This window comes from Apis mellifera, linkage group LG10, assembly GCF_003254395.2.
Source record: "Apis mellifera strain DH4 linkage group LG10, Amel_HAv3.1, whole genome shotgun sequence".
Lineage (NCBI taxonomy): Eukaryota > Metazoa > Arthropoda > Insecta > Hymenoptera > Apidae > Apis > Apis mellifera.
In genome coordinates, this window is record NC_037647.1 from 12,329,775 (window position 1) to 12,345,795 (window position 16,021).

General features: G+C 27.3%; 1 protein-coding gene across 3 annotated transcripts in view; it reads left to right on the forward strand.

Annotated features, from left to right (window-relative positions):
* LOC414025 (neurotrimin) overlaps window positions 1–13,225 on the forward strand; it is an 85,226-nt gene extending 72,001 nt beyond the window's left edge. Inside the window, exons 4-10 of one of the 3 annotated variants that reach the window (XR_411601.3) lie at window positions 88–246; window positions 5,222–5,350; window positions 5,433–5,570; window positions 9,568–9,717; window positions 9,924–10,097; window positions 10,253–10,357; window positions 12,621–12,691. Coding sequence is in view for 2 of the 3 variants with exons in the window: in XM_397461.6 (XP_397461.3) it covers window positions 88–246; window positions 5,222–5,350; window positions 5,433–5,570; window positions 9,568–9,717; window positions 9,924–9,998; window positions 10,253–10,357; window positions 12,621–12,832 (968 nt within the window). In the remaining variant the exon portion in view is untranslated. Of the gene's footprint in view, window positions 1–87; window positions 247–5,221; window positions 5,351–5,432; window positions 5,571–9,567; window positions 9,718–9,923; window positions 10,098–10,252; window positions 10,358–12,620 lie in introns of all 3 variants that reach the window. The other 2 variants (XM_397461.6, XM_006569688.3) reach the window with 2 other exon arrangements.
* Window positions 13,226–16,021: the final 2,796 nt, after the last annotated feature.

Genomic DNA, 16,021 nt, shown 5'->3' on the forward strand with positions numbered 1-16,021 from the left:
GATAAAAATACAAAGAAAAATATGAATTAAATATGAAATATATCGTAGAAAATAATGGTGACACGATTGTTCAATTTCTATTTTCAGTTCCGCCCGATATTTTAGATTATATGACAAGCACGGACATGATAATCAGAGAAGGCAGCAATGTGACATTACGTTGTGCTGCTAAAGGATCTCCAACACCAAGTATTACATGGAGGCGAGAAGGTGGAGAAAGTATATTTCTCGAGAATGGAGAAGAAGGTAAGGACTGATCGATATCTATGTCTATCGTAAATTAAAAGAATAATAATTAGAATAAAACAAAAAAAATTCGATCGAATTAATTGAATTAATATAAGTAACGAAAAATTTAATTCAAATTTAATTAAAATTAAAATAATTAAAAAATTAAAAAAATTAAAAAAAATTGAAAAATACAAAGAAAAGAATTATCATTTCCCATATAACGAATAAAATAGATTAAATAAAACATTTATTATATATTTATTTATAATAATTTTATTACTCTTTAACATAAATAAAAGATTAAAAGTTGTATATTCGACATATTACAACATAATAATATTTATCTAATATAATTTTGCTCATTAATTCCCCCAATACGTTATGTTTCAACATATTTTGTGCATATTTTAAATAAATTTTTCAAAATTTTTACCTTCTATTTGTTTGTTTGTTTTTTTTAAAGATCTATCAATATTGTTCTCTTATCCGGATATTCGAACATAATTAAATTATTATTAAAATATTTTACGAAAATACGTGCCAATAGTTAAACGAACATTATTCTCGAAGATTGATGGATTTTAGATAGATAGAAGGGGTAATTCTTTTCATACCGAGATTAAATCTCACTATGTTTTCACAAGGAGAAATTTTTACGAGAAAAATGCATAAAATCTAATGTATTTACAGAATATTCGATTAATATATTTACAGATATTCGACAAATTTCTTGCAATTTATATTAAACGATCAATAAAATAAACGATAAATAGATTAATTAATTCATATATACGAAATGAATGTATCATTTTATTTTGTTTTTTATGTTCGCAAATATGCTTTCATATTAATATTGCTATATCTTTATTTAATATCGATATATTTTTTGTAGTATATATATATTATAGCATATATATATTATTAAATTTGTATTAATCGAACGTAAAATATTAAAATATAAAAGAGTTTATAACGTTCTTCTAACATACGTGTACAAACACAGGCTAATATTAATGTAAAAAAAATTTGTTAACATTCGAGGTAATTTTGTTATGTAATTAATGTATAACAAAACGATTTTTCTTTTTTTCTTTCTTTCTTTCTTTCTTATTTCTCAATTAGAAATATTCTTCGTATTATATTTTTTGCTTGCGTTCGATTATTCGAGTTTTGTAGCCGATGAATTATTTATTAGCTTGCTTTTACACAATACGTGCGTTTAAAGAAATGTTTCCGAAACCCATTTATATGAACGGCCGATAGAGGGTTAAGAAATATATGATGTACGATGAACGTAGAATGAAAATTTATCGCTGGTGGCTTTCAAACTTATTTAGCGAGTATGATGCGTGATACAGCGATCCTATCCATGTTGCACCTGCACCATTGCCATACCGATGACGTTAGGATGAAATACATGGTCCGCGTTTCGCACAATAACACCAAGTAATACGAACGTTCTGATTCGCACACCAATCGTTGCAAACACTTTATTCGCGAGACGTGGTAACGATTTATCACTCTTTTGTCTTTTCACCGCATCGAAAACTGTTGCCTGTATCCTGTTCTTTCGCCGGAAACTGCCTACCCTGTCTTATGGCAAGAAAAATGTCTCTTGTATTTTAAACGTCTTCCCCTGTATGCCAGCCTTTGTAATACTCGCCTAGGCAAATATGTATCTACCAAAAATATTTCTATCGACCTTTCTCCTATGTATATATTATATACTTTGCGATCACGCGAATCAAAAAATATTCCATCGAAAAGAAGAAAAATTTTATCGTTAAAATTCTTTTTTAAAATTTCTATCCACGATAAAATTTTATCTTCTCAATTACTACTATTATTATTATTTAAATAATATTTTTCAATATATCGCATATTATTTTTATTTATCTCGCGATAGAGTTGAAATTGAATCGAAGTGAATCGTTGCGACGGGTATTCGCAATAATATAAATACTTTGTCTGCTTCTAAAAACTATCAGTGCGTATAATGAAAATTTATATAAAACAATTGTGAAACAAAAAATATAAAAGAATTTTATCAATTTCAAAAATACTTCATTATTCTTTCCATATTTAAAAATTTTTTGAATAGATTCATTGAGAATAATTAGAATAAAATTAAATAATTAGTAAAATTTTTAATTAATAATCCAATAATTCTTAAATAATGAATTATAATAATAGATTATTTCCCATGTATTTTGATTGTTTATATTATATTGTTGACGTTAAACAAAGCGGAGATCAAAGACCATATAGATTTGTATGAGAATATAACCGAGAAACTTTTATACATTTTAGGGAAAATTAGTTCAGCTTGCTTTTCAGCCGTGGTTAGATATCGTGTATCTTTGAAATGCATCGAAATGACAATAAAATGTCTAAAAAGTGTAAACACGATATCAGCGCGGTTTCATTGGACAACTCTAAATCGAATTAAATCGTAGCTTTGATCATCCAACTATACTTGCTTATTTGCACACACACTTTTCTCGAATATACTCGGTATCTCCTCTCTTCATTTTATGTACATTTTATATGTATTTTTATATGTTTATTTCTCGAATTACGGACCATAGTTTTTTTCATTTGTAGAGCGTGGTTTACGTATTCTCGTATGCGGGAATAAAATTGTAGACAAACCGAGAGAAACCTATTTGTTGGAAACTGTATACAAATATGAAAAAAAAAAAAAAAAAAAAAAAAAAGAAAAAAGAAAAAAAACTCGTCGATACTTTTCACAGAAAATACGAATGTAACGACTCTTCGTGATTCGGAAAATTTATTTATAATTCTTGATTTTTTGCAACAACTATTCAAAATACGTTCATTTAATTATACGCAACGTTTCTTATTTTTAAATACATTTGCTTACAGATAACGCTATTTTAAAAAAGTATAAATTATTAGATCATCGATACGTTTATTTCGTTGGAGGAATAAAAGTAGATACAAAAGTATAGTATAATACCATGGTCTAGTTATTGGTAATTAACTCATAAAGTAACAATGATTGGAAAGTAATTAATTAAAATGGGAACGCGAAGTGTATCGAGTGGTTTGGTCAGTGGTTTACAATTTATCTAGTATATGCAAGTGATTACAGAGGGTGGAGTCGATAGGCGTTTCAATAACATAAATTGCTCTGTGCAGAGATTAAGCGTTTAGGTGGACAAAGTCGGAGCTCAACGAGAATCGAAAATTCGAACGGGAGTAGCGGCTGTGACCGCCTTTTAGTTTTCCACCAAAAGATTTACGTTCACCCGCTGACCATGTTCTATGTGCGGTTACTAGTGTATTCACCATTGACACTACTGAATCCAGAAATAGAAGGTGAAATCCTTCTAACCAGCATTTCGCCTCTGCGATACGCTCGTTACAATTTTCCATCTCTCAACTTGTACTTTTCAACTTGTCATTTTATTTTCTCACTCTCGCTACTTTTCTCTGTTCGCTTAATATCTCTTCTATTATATAAACATTTATATATTTACATATTAATATATATAAAAATATACAACTTTTCTAATTTATAAATTGCCATTGTTATTTCAATTTTGATAAAGAACGAAACGCAATAATAAAGTAAACTGGAAATGGATTAGAGAAAGTAAGTAGGACGGAAACCATGAGACTTGAGAAACGCGGAAATATAAATTTTAAGCTTTTATTCTTAAGAAGCTTTATTCTTACGAGAAAACTTGAAGAAATCTGACTGAAGAAATGATTTCGACTGTACGAATGTCAACAACGAAAGAAGAAATGCTAATTTCAAATAATATTTCTAAACCGTTATGATGTATAAAAATCTAATAAACGAATATAAATGAATAAAAAAGAATCGATTTTATCGATGATAATTTACTTCATCTTATTTGCTCAGATCATAAAAATTAACGACGTTAACGACGAGCATACATGCATATATAATATGCATGCGTGTAAGTGTATAAATAAAATTATCTTTACAAAGATATATATATGAATTTTAAAACTAAAAATGTAATATGTTAGACATATGAAAATACGAAAGTTTTAAGTAAATGAATATATATCGAGCGTAAAATTGGAAAATATCGTGGCAACTAATTCGTAATAATTAGTTGTTTCAATAATCATCGATAACAATTGATTGAACAAATATTTCTTGCGTTAAATATTTGGCCATATTTCATACATAATTTACCCAAATCCAAGTGTAAAATTTGTATACAGGTATAGTACAGATACCTCGTTCGTCGATTCATTTAACAGGTCGGTCATCCTTTATGAAACAAAGAACAGCGTTGATTTCGTATGGCAAAAAGATTGGTAATAGCGTGTTCGTAATTAATGTTAACTGACCGAGTCCCTCGTGTTCACTCGTGCATCTTCGATACTGCATCCGTTTCTGGCTTTTTGTTAGTCCGTTTAATCCGAGTAAGCATCAAATGCTACGAACGGTGTAACGCTTGTCGCGGTAATTTCTTGCTAACCTTGCTTTGGTTTACTCGAGAAGAACGATGGATTATATCTATTTCATTACCGTATGCATATTCAGTTAAAAGTTGGAACAATTTTCAATTGTCGAATAAAATAATGCAAAGAAGAGAATGGAATTAAAAAGTTGAGATACGATTAAAATGAAACCAATGGACGATGTTACAAAAACTTCTTGTTCGCTATTTTATCGATTTAAACTCGATTGTTGCGAAGAGAAGTTCGGAAAGTTACATTGAGAAACGTAATAGTTGGAACGTACGTTTGTTTCGTAAAGGTTTTGCAACTTTGAAGCACATCGAGTACCTATTATTACACTCGTATATTTGTACTCGAATATGATTCTTAACATTGAAAAACTTTACCATTCGAATAGAATTAATTCTAACATTTTAATCTCCGTGTATAAAAAATTTCATTTTTAATATTATCAATTTATCACTTCGTTATACGATAAAATTAACAACATTCGAAAAAAATAAATTTCTCGATTTTGTTGCAGTGAAAATTGTCGAGGGTTCGATCTTCAATATCACTAAGATAAATCGATTGCAGATGGGTGCGTATTTGTGCATAGCTTCGAACGGTATACCACCTACCGTCAGTAAAAGAATAATGCTTACGGTACAATGTGAGTATATTTTTCTCTATGATAGAATTTTCTATCTTTACGCTAAATGTTGTTTAATTTAATATATTTGTTATATTTACAGTTAGTCCAATGATTTCAATTCAAAATCAATTAGTCGGGGCACAAGAGGGACAAAGAATGACTTTGGAATGTAACTCGGAAGCGTTTCCACAATTGATCAATTATTGGACAAAGGAAAACAACGAAATTATAGAAAATGGTATAAAAATAATAATAAATAATATGTATATATTTTTCTCGATATTTTTTTTACTTTTTACATTATTCTTTTATTTCGATTCATTTTTTATCGAATTTTATCGATAATGTATAAGTTTCAAGCATAATATCGGTTTGATTTTCAATTTCGAGCACCTTGATTTTAAATTTAACGATATATTATTGAAAAAGGGAAAAGATTGCATCTGAAATTTCGATGTAAGAATATAATATAGATATATAATATAGATATATAATGTAGATATATCTATATTGGTTGGAAGTAATTTATATAGATAATGCGATAACGTGATAAAAGTTGAGCATTATACGTTTACGAGACTTTAGCACAGAAACAAGTTCGTATGCTTTTGCGTTTGCTCGTTTGCAATGGATGTGTTCCATGGACTGCTAATTCATCGAAGAGCGATTGAACCATACTGACCAACATAGTTAATGCTGTTTTATTAACGAATGTACGCACACGGCACATATATACCGTATGTTACTGAAACGGTCTAGGACAATACGGTCATAGTCGGATACACGGAAATACATAGAACTATAATTACTTTGAATAATGAGACTTTGATACTAAATTTTTCACGCGCGAGAATTATTTATACAATCGTTTTATCGTTTTATTCTCTTTCATTTCCGTGACAATGCGTAATATCTATTACTTATTATTTTATGTAATGATTTTCAAATATAATGATTTTTATATAATGATTTTTTTCAATTAAAAAATAATTTTTAAATGATGCATGATCGTGTTTCGTTAATTTATTCTTCGTTTTCGATTTTGTTGTTATTGTTGTTATTATTATTATTATTTATTATTTTTATTATTTCGAGAAATCAAATCGATGATAAATATAGAACGATGTTAAGATCTAATCAATTCGATAATATCTATTCGAAACTATTTTTACATATTTTTATATATTTGCTTTTATTTTGTTTTTCGTTTATGGTTAAAGAAATATCAAGACAATTTTTTCACGTTTAAATTTATATCGCATTATGCATATTTATAATAAAGTGGCAAAGATATAAATAAAAGTAATGGTCGACAAGTATCATAAGAATTATTAGCACGAATAAGCACAAATGCATATTCGCCGCATAATTATTTCGAATAACGAGACACGATATTCACGAAGATCGTGTAACGTAGTAACCACATGGAATATTATATATCCTTTTGGATCCATTAATGTGTCTAATTCTAGATTAGATGATGCAAATAGTAAGAAAGCCAACTTTATGATCCTTATATACAAAGTTGTTGATCAATTAAATTATTCCGTGCTTTTGCCAGATAGAAATCAAATTTAAATATCAAATATATTTTACCGTTAACAAAAAAAATTGGTGATATAGCTAGTTTCATCAAGCTAATTTTATTATCAATCGTCGTTCCATAATAATTTTTATATGCATATATGTTTCTATATACCTTATTTTTTCATTCTTCAAAGTTGATTAAAGTTCTTTAAGCAGATATATTGCCCTAAGATATACATTTAAACATACGGTTAAAATTTGGGAAATTTTTATCACAAATATATATACAATATATGTATAACGCGTTGTATATAACATGTACAACGTTTTAATCACGTTTCTATAAATCTAATAATATGTACGTACGAGATTGTAAGTTAGAAATACGAATGAATAATCTTTGAATTCAAAAAAATATAAAACGTACAATTTGAAAAAAATTCATTTTTAAATGTTATTATCTTAATATGAATTTTTTAAAATATAAACTTTTATTCATAATCGGGGAATGAAGAAAAGAAGAAACGAATAAAATGATGAAATAAAAAAAGATACGAAGGATAAAAAGAAAAATGGAACAAAACAAAAAAGAAATTTTTTTCGATTCTTCGATTCATCAATAATTGAACATTTTGCCGCGGAACGATGCAATCTTAGATCGTTATTGGATAGGAGGGAATATCGTGCGAACAAAATCAAAGCACTGTTGATGATGATGTAGCAGCAAGTTGTGTATATGAAAGTGACGTGCCTGGAGCTACTTACCGATGCCATTACTGTCCTTTCACCCCTTTCTGCCATTCCGCTATCCTAACTGGTCCATCCTTTTCGCAACACGACGACGACTCGCACCCCTACTCCTCTTAGGACCATCTCAAACCAGACGTTTTCCGGACCTAGCTTCGCTCAACCGTTGCGTACAACTTTAATGACTCGTGATTGTCATGACTTCTGCTCTTTGCGACGCTCTTTTCGCCCGTAACGTGTGCGGTTTACCGAGGGAAAACGATGTCCGCTGTCTTATTATTCATTCCCCAAGCGAAAGTTTCAGTTAACGAACCTCTCACGCGAAAGTATCTTCAAAATTTCTCGATTTTCTTCCATCTTATGCGCGATCTTTGTCCCCTTTTTAATCCTTCAGTTCAGATTTCAATTTACTTTGTATCCATACACATGTACGGTTACTATTCCTCTTTATCCATAGTTTTTCACTTTTTTTCTCGGAAATTTCGATAATTTTGTTATTTTTCCCACTTTTTTTTCAACGGGAAAAACAGAATAGAAGGAAAATATCGGTATCTCTAACTTTTTGCATAGAAGCAATTTTATATCCGAAAATCCATTGAACCACGTCTAGCGTGATAATGCTCGGCAACGCAGTTCAACGTCGTTAAACTTTTTCATCTGCTTTTCAAACTCAAAGCCGACCAAAGTTTTTCTCTTCCGTTTGCTACGATCGATGGAGCCACTACATAAATGCATTCTACCCTTTTCACCCTCGCTTTTTCCGCCCCTCACTTTTTCTTTTTCTCTATACGTTCTATCTGTCACCAAGTTTCTTCCTACCTGAGAAAATACTATTCTGTTTTACCATAGACCAGTTACTTATACTTATGGATTTCGATCTCTCTTCATTCTCGTAAGATCTCGAATCGTTAATCGCGTAACATTCCTTTTCTCGATATTCATCAATTTCTTCAATTTTTTCCTCTCTTTGTTTCGAAATATCCCGGGAGTATCATTTTAATGAAAAATCTTTTTTTTTTCTTTTTCGTCTTCTTATTTCAAACATTCATTTCGTCTAAAATAAATTATCTTCATATCGTAATAATCCTAAAACATAAATATATAAGTATAGATTTTTTTTGTACAATAAAAATAAAAAAGTAATGTCTTGATTATAATCAAATCATCGTCTCAAATTAATCCTATAATAATATATTTCACTATTCATATTTCACTATTCATATTTCACTATGTATTTCACTATTCTGATTTTATTTTAAATATATCGGAAAGTCCTACTACTCCAAACAACTAATGAGTATATAGCGTGATCAACTTTCATAGTGGAAAACTATTTTTATTTCATTTTTGGTTGAATATCGTTTTTAAAATTTTCTCCGAGTATCGCGGATATCGTAACGCAATGAATATGCAATATTTAAAAAGAAAATCACGATTATTGAAAAGCTCGCTAAATTAAAATTAAAAATCAGTCTTATATAAAACGGTAATTTTATTCGAATTTTTCAACGATTTTAAATTTTTAAATCTTTGAACGTGATTTATTTTTTAAATGTTTAATTATTTTAAAAAAATATTTTGTATTATTATTTCGTATATTATATTGAAAAAGAAAGAAAGAAAAAAAAATTGAAATCTGAAAGATTAATTATTTTTCATATCATATAAAAATAATGTCATTACATATAAAATGTTCATAAAAAAATATACATATCAAATCACTTAATCATTAATATAAACGCTCGTTAAATAAATTTATCAATCAAAGTTCAATTTAATAATTAATTTTTTAATATAAAATTCGTTATAAATTCATATTTTTCTCTTCAATTTATTATATTATTCTTTTATCATATTATTATATTCTTATTTTATTATATTATTCTTTTTACAATATACTTTCAGATATACTTTCATTTTTACGAAATCTCTATTGTTTCTATTTCATATTTTGCTTTTAGGAGATAAATATAACCAATCATTCACGAATAACGTGTACAAAGTACATATGAAACTCACGATATTAGCGACGGAAATGTCCGATTATGGAACGTATAAATGCATATCAAAAAATTCTTTGGGGGAAACAGACGGCAGTATTAAACTTTATCGTAAGTATATTCTTTACTTTATAATTCATTTATAATATTTTTTACTACTATTTCCTTAAATAGTTTTTATATTGTTTACGATATATACATTTGCGATTTTTAAATGTTTAATTATTTTAAAAACTTTGAATGAGAGAGAGAGGAGAGGAAAGGAAACAATAACTTTATTAAATCTTAAATTTTATTCAAAATTATATATTTTGTAGATATTCCGACACCAACGACACAACCGAGAACCACGACTACTACTACTCCAGTTCCTACTACTACTAACGAAGAAGGTAGATGTGAAATAAAAATTTCATCGACACAAGTTTATAATTAGCGTTTCATACAGTATGATATATAACTGTATACAATTATCGACATCTATAAATTAGGTATATGTATCCATTAAGTTCATATCTTTATCATATCTTTTTTTAATTCCAAAGAGTCAGTCTTCTTTTTTTTTTTTTCACTTTCACGCGAACGAATCATATTTATATCGCATTGCTAAAAAGAATAAAAATGAAGATAATCGTTTTATTTGTAGTTGAAAATATTCAAAATTCACGACAAAGACCAGAACCCAGTGCAGATCCTGGTGCGTATCAAATAACCGATTCGTCATTGCCTAACATCGAACATAGAACCGATGGTAAGTACCTCCTATTATATTTTATGAATTTTAATCGCTCTATTATTATACGCGATTCTTCGTTTCTTCTATCGCAATATCGAACTAAACTATATTCAAAAATTATATAATTGTATTCATATACCCTTCTACAAATTATTTCGGATTTTTTAATATAAATAAATTCGCATTTATTTTCACTTAAATATATACATATAAAAAAAAACATATGTTTCGATCAAAAAGTTTATAAAAGAAATGTAGAAAAACTGTATAAATATATACGTCAATTTTTTTCTTCAGCAATATCATTCTCGAAACAGGTCTCATTTGCACGTATGATATATACTTAATGATATGTAAATATTTAAAAACGCCTCAGCGGTGTTTTCATCGATCGAAACATGTTGCTGCAAATTTCTTTTTGAAATATTGTTTCTCGTTTTATGTCATGCAAAAAAAGATAAGGAGAACAGTGGATAATCGAGAAACATTGTAACGAGCGAGCAATTTTGTTATCATTCATATATTCAAGCAGCAATTATAGCATTGTCGAAATAAGTTTGAATATTCAACCGCGTACATACAACTGTTTCACGTTAAAAAACTTATAAATAAAAATTGTATTAAATTTGCCGCCCACAATAATAGCACATTTTACGTTAAAAATGTTTAGTAAGAATTTTATATTTTGCTCTCTTTTAATCGTAATGCTAAATAATATAGAATTAATCGAGTAAAATTATTACACTTGATATTGTTTTCTTAAGAAAGAGAAGATATAAATACATGATACTATGACGTTTAGTTTCCTAATTATCATTTTAGTAAATACTAAAGAATATTTTATTTTTAAGATTTTATGAATTTTATCAGTAAAAAAAAACCGTAAAATATATATAAATCGAAGATGCAAATTGAAATAGAAGTTCAATTATAGAATTAGAATAAAGGAAGAAGAGAGCATATTTTCACATAAATACGTTATCCCACTTTTAGAAATTTCCTATTAAATCATCATCTTGACGTAATGCGCAAACTTACCCACACAGAAAGGAGAAAAGAAAAACTTTTCGAAGGGAAAGTTGGAGAGAAGGCGTGAAATTTACTCACGAGCTTTCAGCAACGTAGCACGACATCATAGATCTTCAAGGCGACAAACGTTACCCTCTCAACGGGATTTTGATGAAATCCCACGCGGTTTATGAACTACCATGTCGCTTCAACTATGAAAAAGTAATCTGATCTTTCGTTTCCAAAACTTTCTCGCAATTTTCTCCTTCCCTTCGATTCTAATCTATCACTTAAAACGAATTTAAAAATTTATGATATTGGCAAATCGTTCGTTCTATGCGATTATCGAAGTAATTTTATTAAATGGATCTTCTTATATTTAAAGAGCAGAAGGAAATTGAGTTCAATTTTTAGCATTACGATTTTTTATGAGATTAGAACTGATTCGAGGAAATTAAAAGAAAATGTCGATACTCGTATAAATACTCGCGTCAAAATTAGCTTTTCTTTTTTTTTTTTAGAAGAGTAAGGGATTTTTTGTAAATATCGCGTCATCGCATCACAAAAAAATTCTCACGGATCGAATGCTCGTTTATTAATCAATATTTGTTTGTATCGTTAATTATATAATTAATTTTTTTCTTCTTTTATCATTCGACAATTTGTGACCGATTTATTCAATTGTCATAAAATTGTAAGAATTCAACGGAGATTTGAATATCATCGAGCTAATTTAATATGAATTTTAAACGAGATACTAGAAATTTACTATTTTTGTCAGTACAGTTGTCAGTACAACTGTAGCGTAAAATTTAAATTGCATTTTATAAAATGCAAAAATTAAATGTTATATACGTGCTAGATGTGAAATTTGTAATATATTTTATAGAAAACTAACTTATAATTTTATTATCATACCGAATTACAATAAAACTTTTTTACAATATTAAATTCGCATCAATATTTTCTCTTTAATATTTAACAATATTTTTGTTTGTATTGTTACACATACATGTTTATTTATAATTAGATTCACAAGAAAGGGCTGTTGGAAAATAAATATATAACGATATATCTATCTTGCAAAAAAAAAAAATGCAGTTGAGAATATAAAATATTAAATTAATGCAATCGAGAATATAAAATAACAGTATATAACAATATATATATATATATTGAAACGAAAAAATATAACTTTAGAGTATAATTATCTTTCTTATAAAAAAAATCTTTTCAAGACCTCAAATATAAGAAATCATTTTTTTTTTAGATATACATCTTCATGGAAGGGCGAGCAGCAATAGTTACAACGATGTTGAAAACGTTATAACAATAAACGAACGAAAAAGCATCGACAACGAAATACGACCACGAAGAATCGATAACACGGCGCAATCGATGTCATCCAGGGATTCTAATTCGAATTTTCAAGTACAAACTACAACGGCCATCTGCATAATTCTACTATCCGCCCTGTCGTAGTCACGTTAGTATTTATCAGCGAAAAGAATGGTTATTCGAGAAAAATCCTTCGGGGATCAAGATTCGTCCTGTTCATCGTCATTTATCTCATCCGCGAAAGGGATCAATTAAGGGTGTGCTTCGATGTTACAAATTTATCGACAACCATTGCCTTCGCCTGTCGTTGTGACCGAGATCAACGAAATAATTTTTCTTCCTTCTTCAAACTTTGCGATAAAGTTTGTCAAATTAAACGATTAATACAATTTTTAATAATAAATTCGAATACTTGGATCAGATATTTATCAATGCGATTACATTTTTGCAAATTCGCAAAATTTGCAAAATTACAAGTTCACAGATTATAATTAAAATCAATTATTTTCTCAATTCACGTTACGATTAATTACTTTTTCGTCAATTGAAATTTGAAAAAAATTTTTAAGTAAATATTATTCCTTTCTTTTAATTATTTTTCTTAAAACTTAATTATTCTTTTTAAAACTTGATTAATGTCATTTTTTTTATATCTTCAAAAATTAATTAACGTTCAATTTATTTGTAAATCTTATTTTTTTTCGCTTGTATAATATACGCGTATGATATACGTATATTTGAAAATAAATAAATATTCCTGGAGCTAAATTTAAATTTAAATGTAAATAAATTAGAAATATGTATAAAATATTTTATTATAGATGACTATTTCCTGTATAATAGTATAAATAATAAGAAGTATAATAAATAATAATTGTTTTTCTATAAAGAATAAACAATCAAAATCAGAATAATGAGATCAATAATACTACTATAATTTTCAACATGATCAATTTAAAACAATTTGAAAAATTGATATTTAAATATCAATATTGTATTATAATATTATATCGATTTTAACAGTTAATAGTTCATACATCATTAAGGAATAGCAAGATGTTAAGATTGATATTCTTTTCGATCACTTTTACATTTTTTTTAATCTATTAAAAATTCTTATTAAATTCTTTTAATAAGAAAAGATACCGGAATAAATGAAAAATCTAAATTTAAATTTAATATAAATGAAGACTTTTGAATAATTATATATATTTATTAATTTAATTTTTTCCATCTTTCAAATTAATCTATAACACTAACATCATAAAAAAATATAAGAATATTTTTATACAGTAGAGCCGCGTTAATTGAACAGTATATCGGTATCGAACACGGATTCGTCAATTTTAAGAATCATCAACGAATTCATGAAAAAAATTTCGAAAAAAAAACATACAATTATCACGGCCCTATTGTAAATTATTATTTAACGCAATTTAATTTCTAATTTTATTTTTATACTTTCCCATAAGAAAATACATAGAATTAACAGATTCTAATATAGAAATATTTTATGAAAAGAAAATTTATTAAATTATTGCATATTAATATAATTTTTCACTATTAATTTGAAATTAATCACGAAAACCTTTATTAAAAAAACTAATATTGTTTCTCCGATCGCAGATGTTTTTCGTTTATCAATATTTTAGAGATAAATTTAAGAATTCATAAATACTATGAAAATGCCAAAGAATAATTATTATACAGAGATGAATATTTTTGTATTTTCTCTTACCAAACATTTTATTTTAAAATCTATAAGATTTAATGGGATTTTATTGTAATGGGATATATACTTTCCACGATAACGATATATGTAGACATTGCATTATATCATACAGAAAAGTATAAGTACCTACAATTATAATACATTTTTATTTTTATTTTATCTCGAACACATAAATATTTTATGTATTTCGTTATTTAACGCGTTATAATCGATTACTTAATTACTTATTAAATATTCGGCCTAATCAACGTGTAATTAAAATTAGTATAGTTATATCACGCACAATGCATATTAAATAATATATACGTATATATATTTGTCGCGTAATGTTAAATTATAATAAATCAAATAAATAAATCATAACGAAAATCAAAAATTATGGATAGAATCCATAACGATACGCATAGAAACGCAACAAACATGTACTTATTTGTTGAAACAATTGTATAATTCACGTGTATATACATGTGTATACAAGAATGTAATATAATATGCAAATGTTATATATTAGAATAAGTTTTTGCATCGAATGTCCTGAACTACGAGACTCGTGATCGACGAAAGTATAATTATAAAAGTAAAATTGAAATAAGAACAGTGTAAAGAAGGAATATAACGATGCGTGTATATTTCATCTGGGAAATAATTACAATTCATCGTTGAAAAGAAGAACACCTATTTTCACATATATTTTTGTTTCTAACGTATTACTTATCAATATGGCTATCTTTTAATCCAATTGCTCGACAGAGAAAGACAATGTAGTCTATCGAAACAATACAATCTCTCACACGATTTCATAACTAAAAATAATTATGTCTTATATTTGATACAATATAGAATTCTTTTATTCACAATTTTGAATATTCATTTTTTTCTTCGTAGCACGAGATAAGAAATGTGCTCTCCAAGAGCGTAAAAAATGATAGATGCTTCTTCCCTCATGAAGCGATGCAAATTTCTTTTCAACGATGAACGATATCTACTCGCAAATATACTTGTATATATGTACAATTATCAAAAAGTACGATCTATCATCGAATCTGTATTAATAAAATATAATTGAACTTGTACATATTAAATATAATTTACGTTCAACAATTTACATAAAACGAATAAAAATTATTCTTTATAATCTAATTTTTATTTTATCAGATTTTAATAAAACTGAATTCATTTAGCGTATAAATATCATTAATCGCAAATATATTCATTTATACTTTACTTCTCATTTTTTATACCAAACATTTGTTACATTATTAATCATAATTATTACACATTTAGATTTTGAATTATAAATATTACTTATACAAAAGTATCGCGAACACGTATATTGTATCCGTAGTTCGTATTGTAAAATTAATCAATAATTATTATAGTCGTTTTAACGAGACGAGTCAATAAATGTTAAAACGTATGCATATGATCGACTAAAAAAAAAAAAAAATATATGCATAGAAAAGATAGGATTACTTCAAAGTTTACAGATCTTTATCTAATAGGAAAAAAAATATTTATCAAGTTTCCGCTTTGCGTATAGGATTCTCGGACAAGGAAGCACTACATATTGATATTGAACACGATATTTAATAATAATCGTT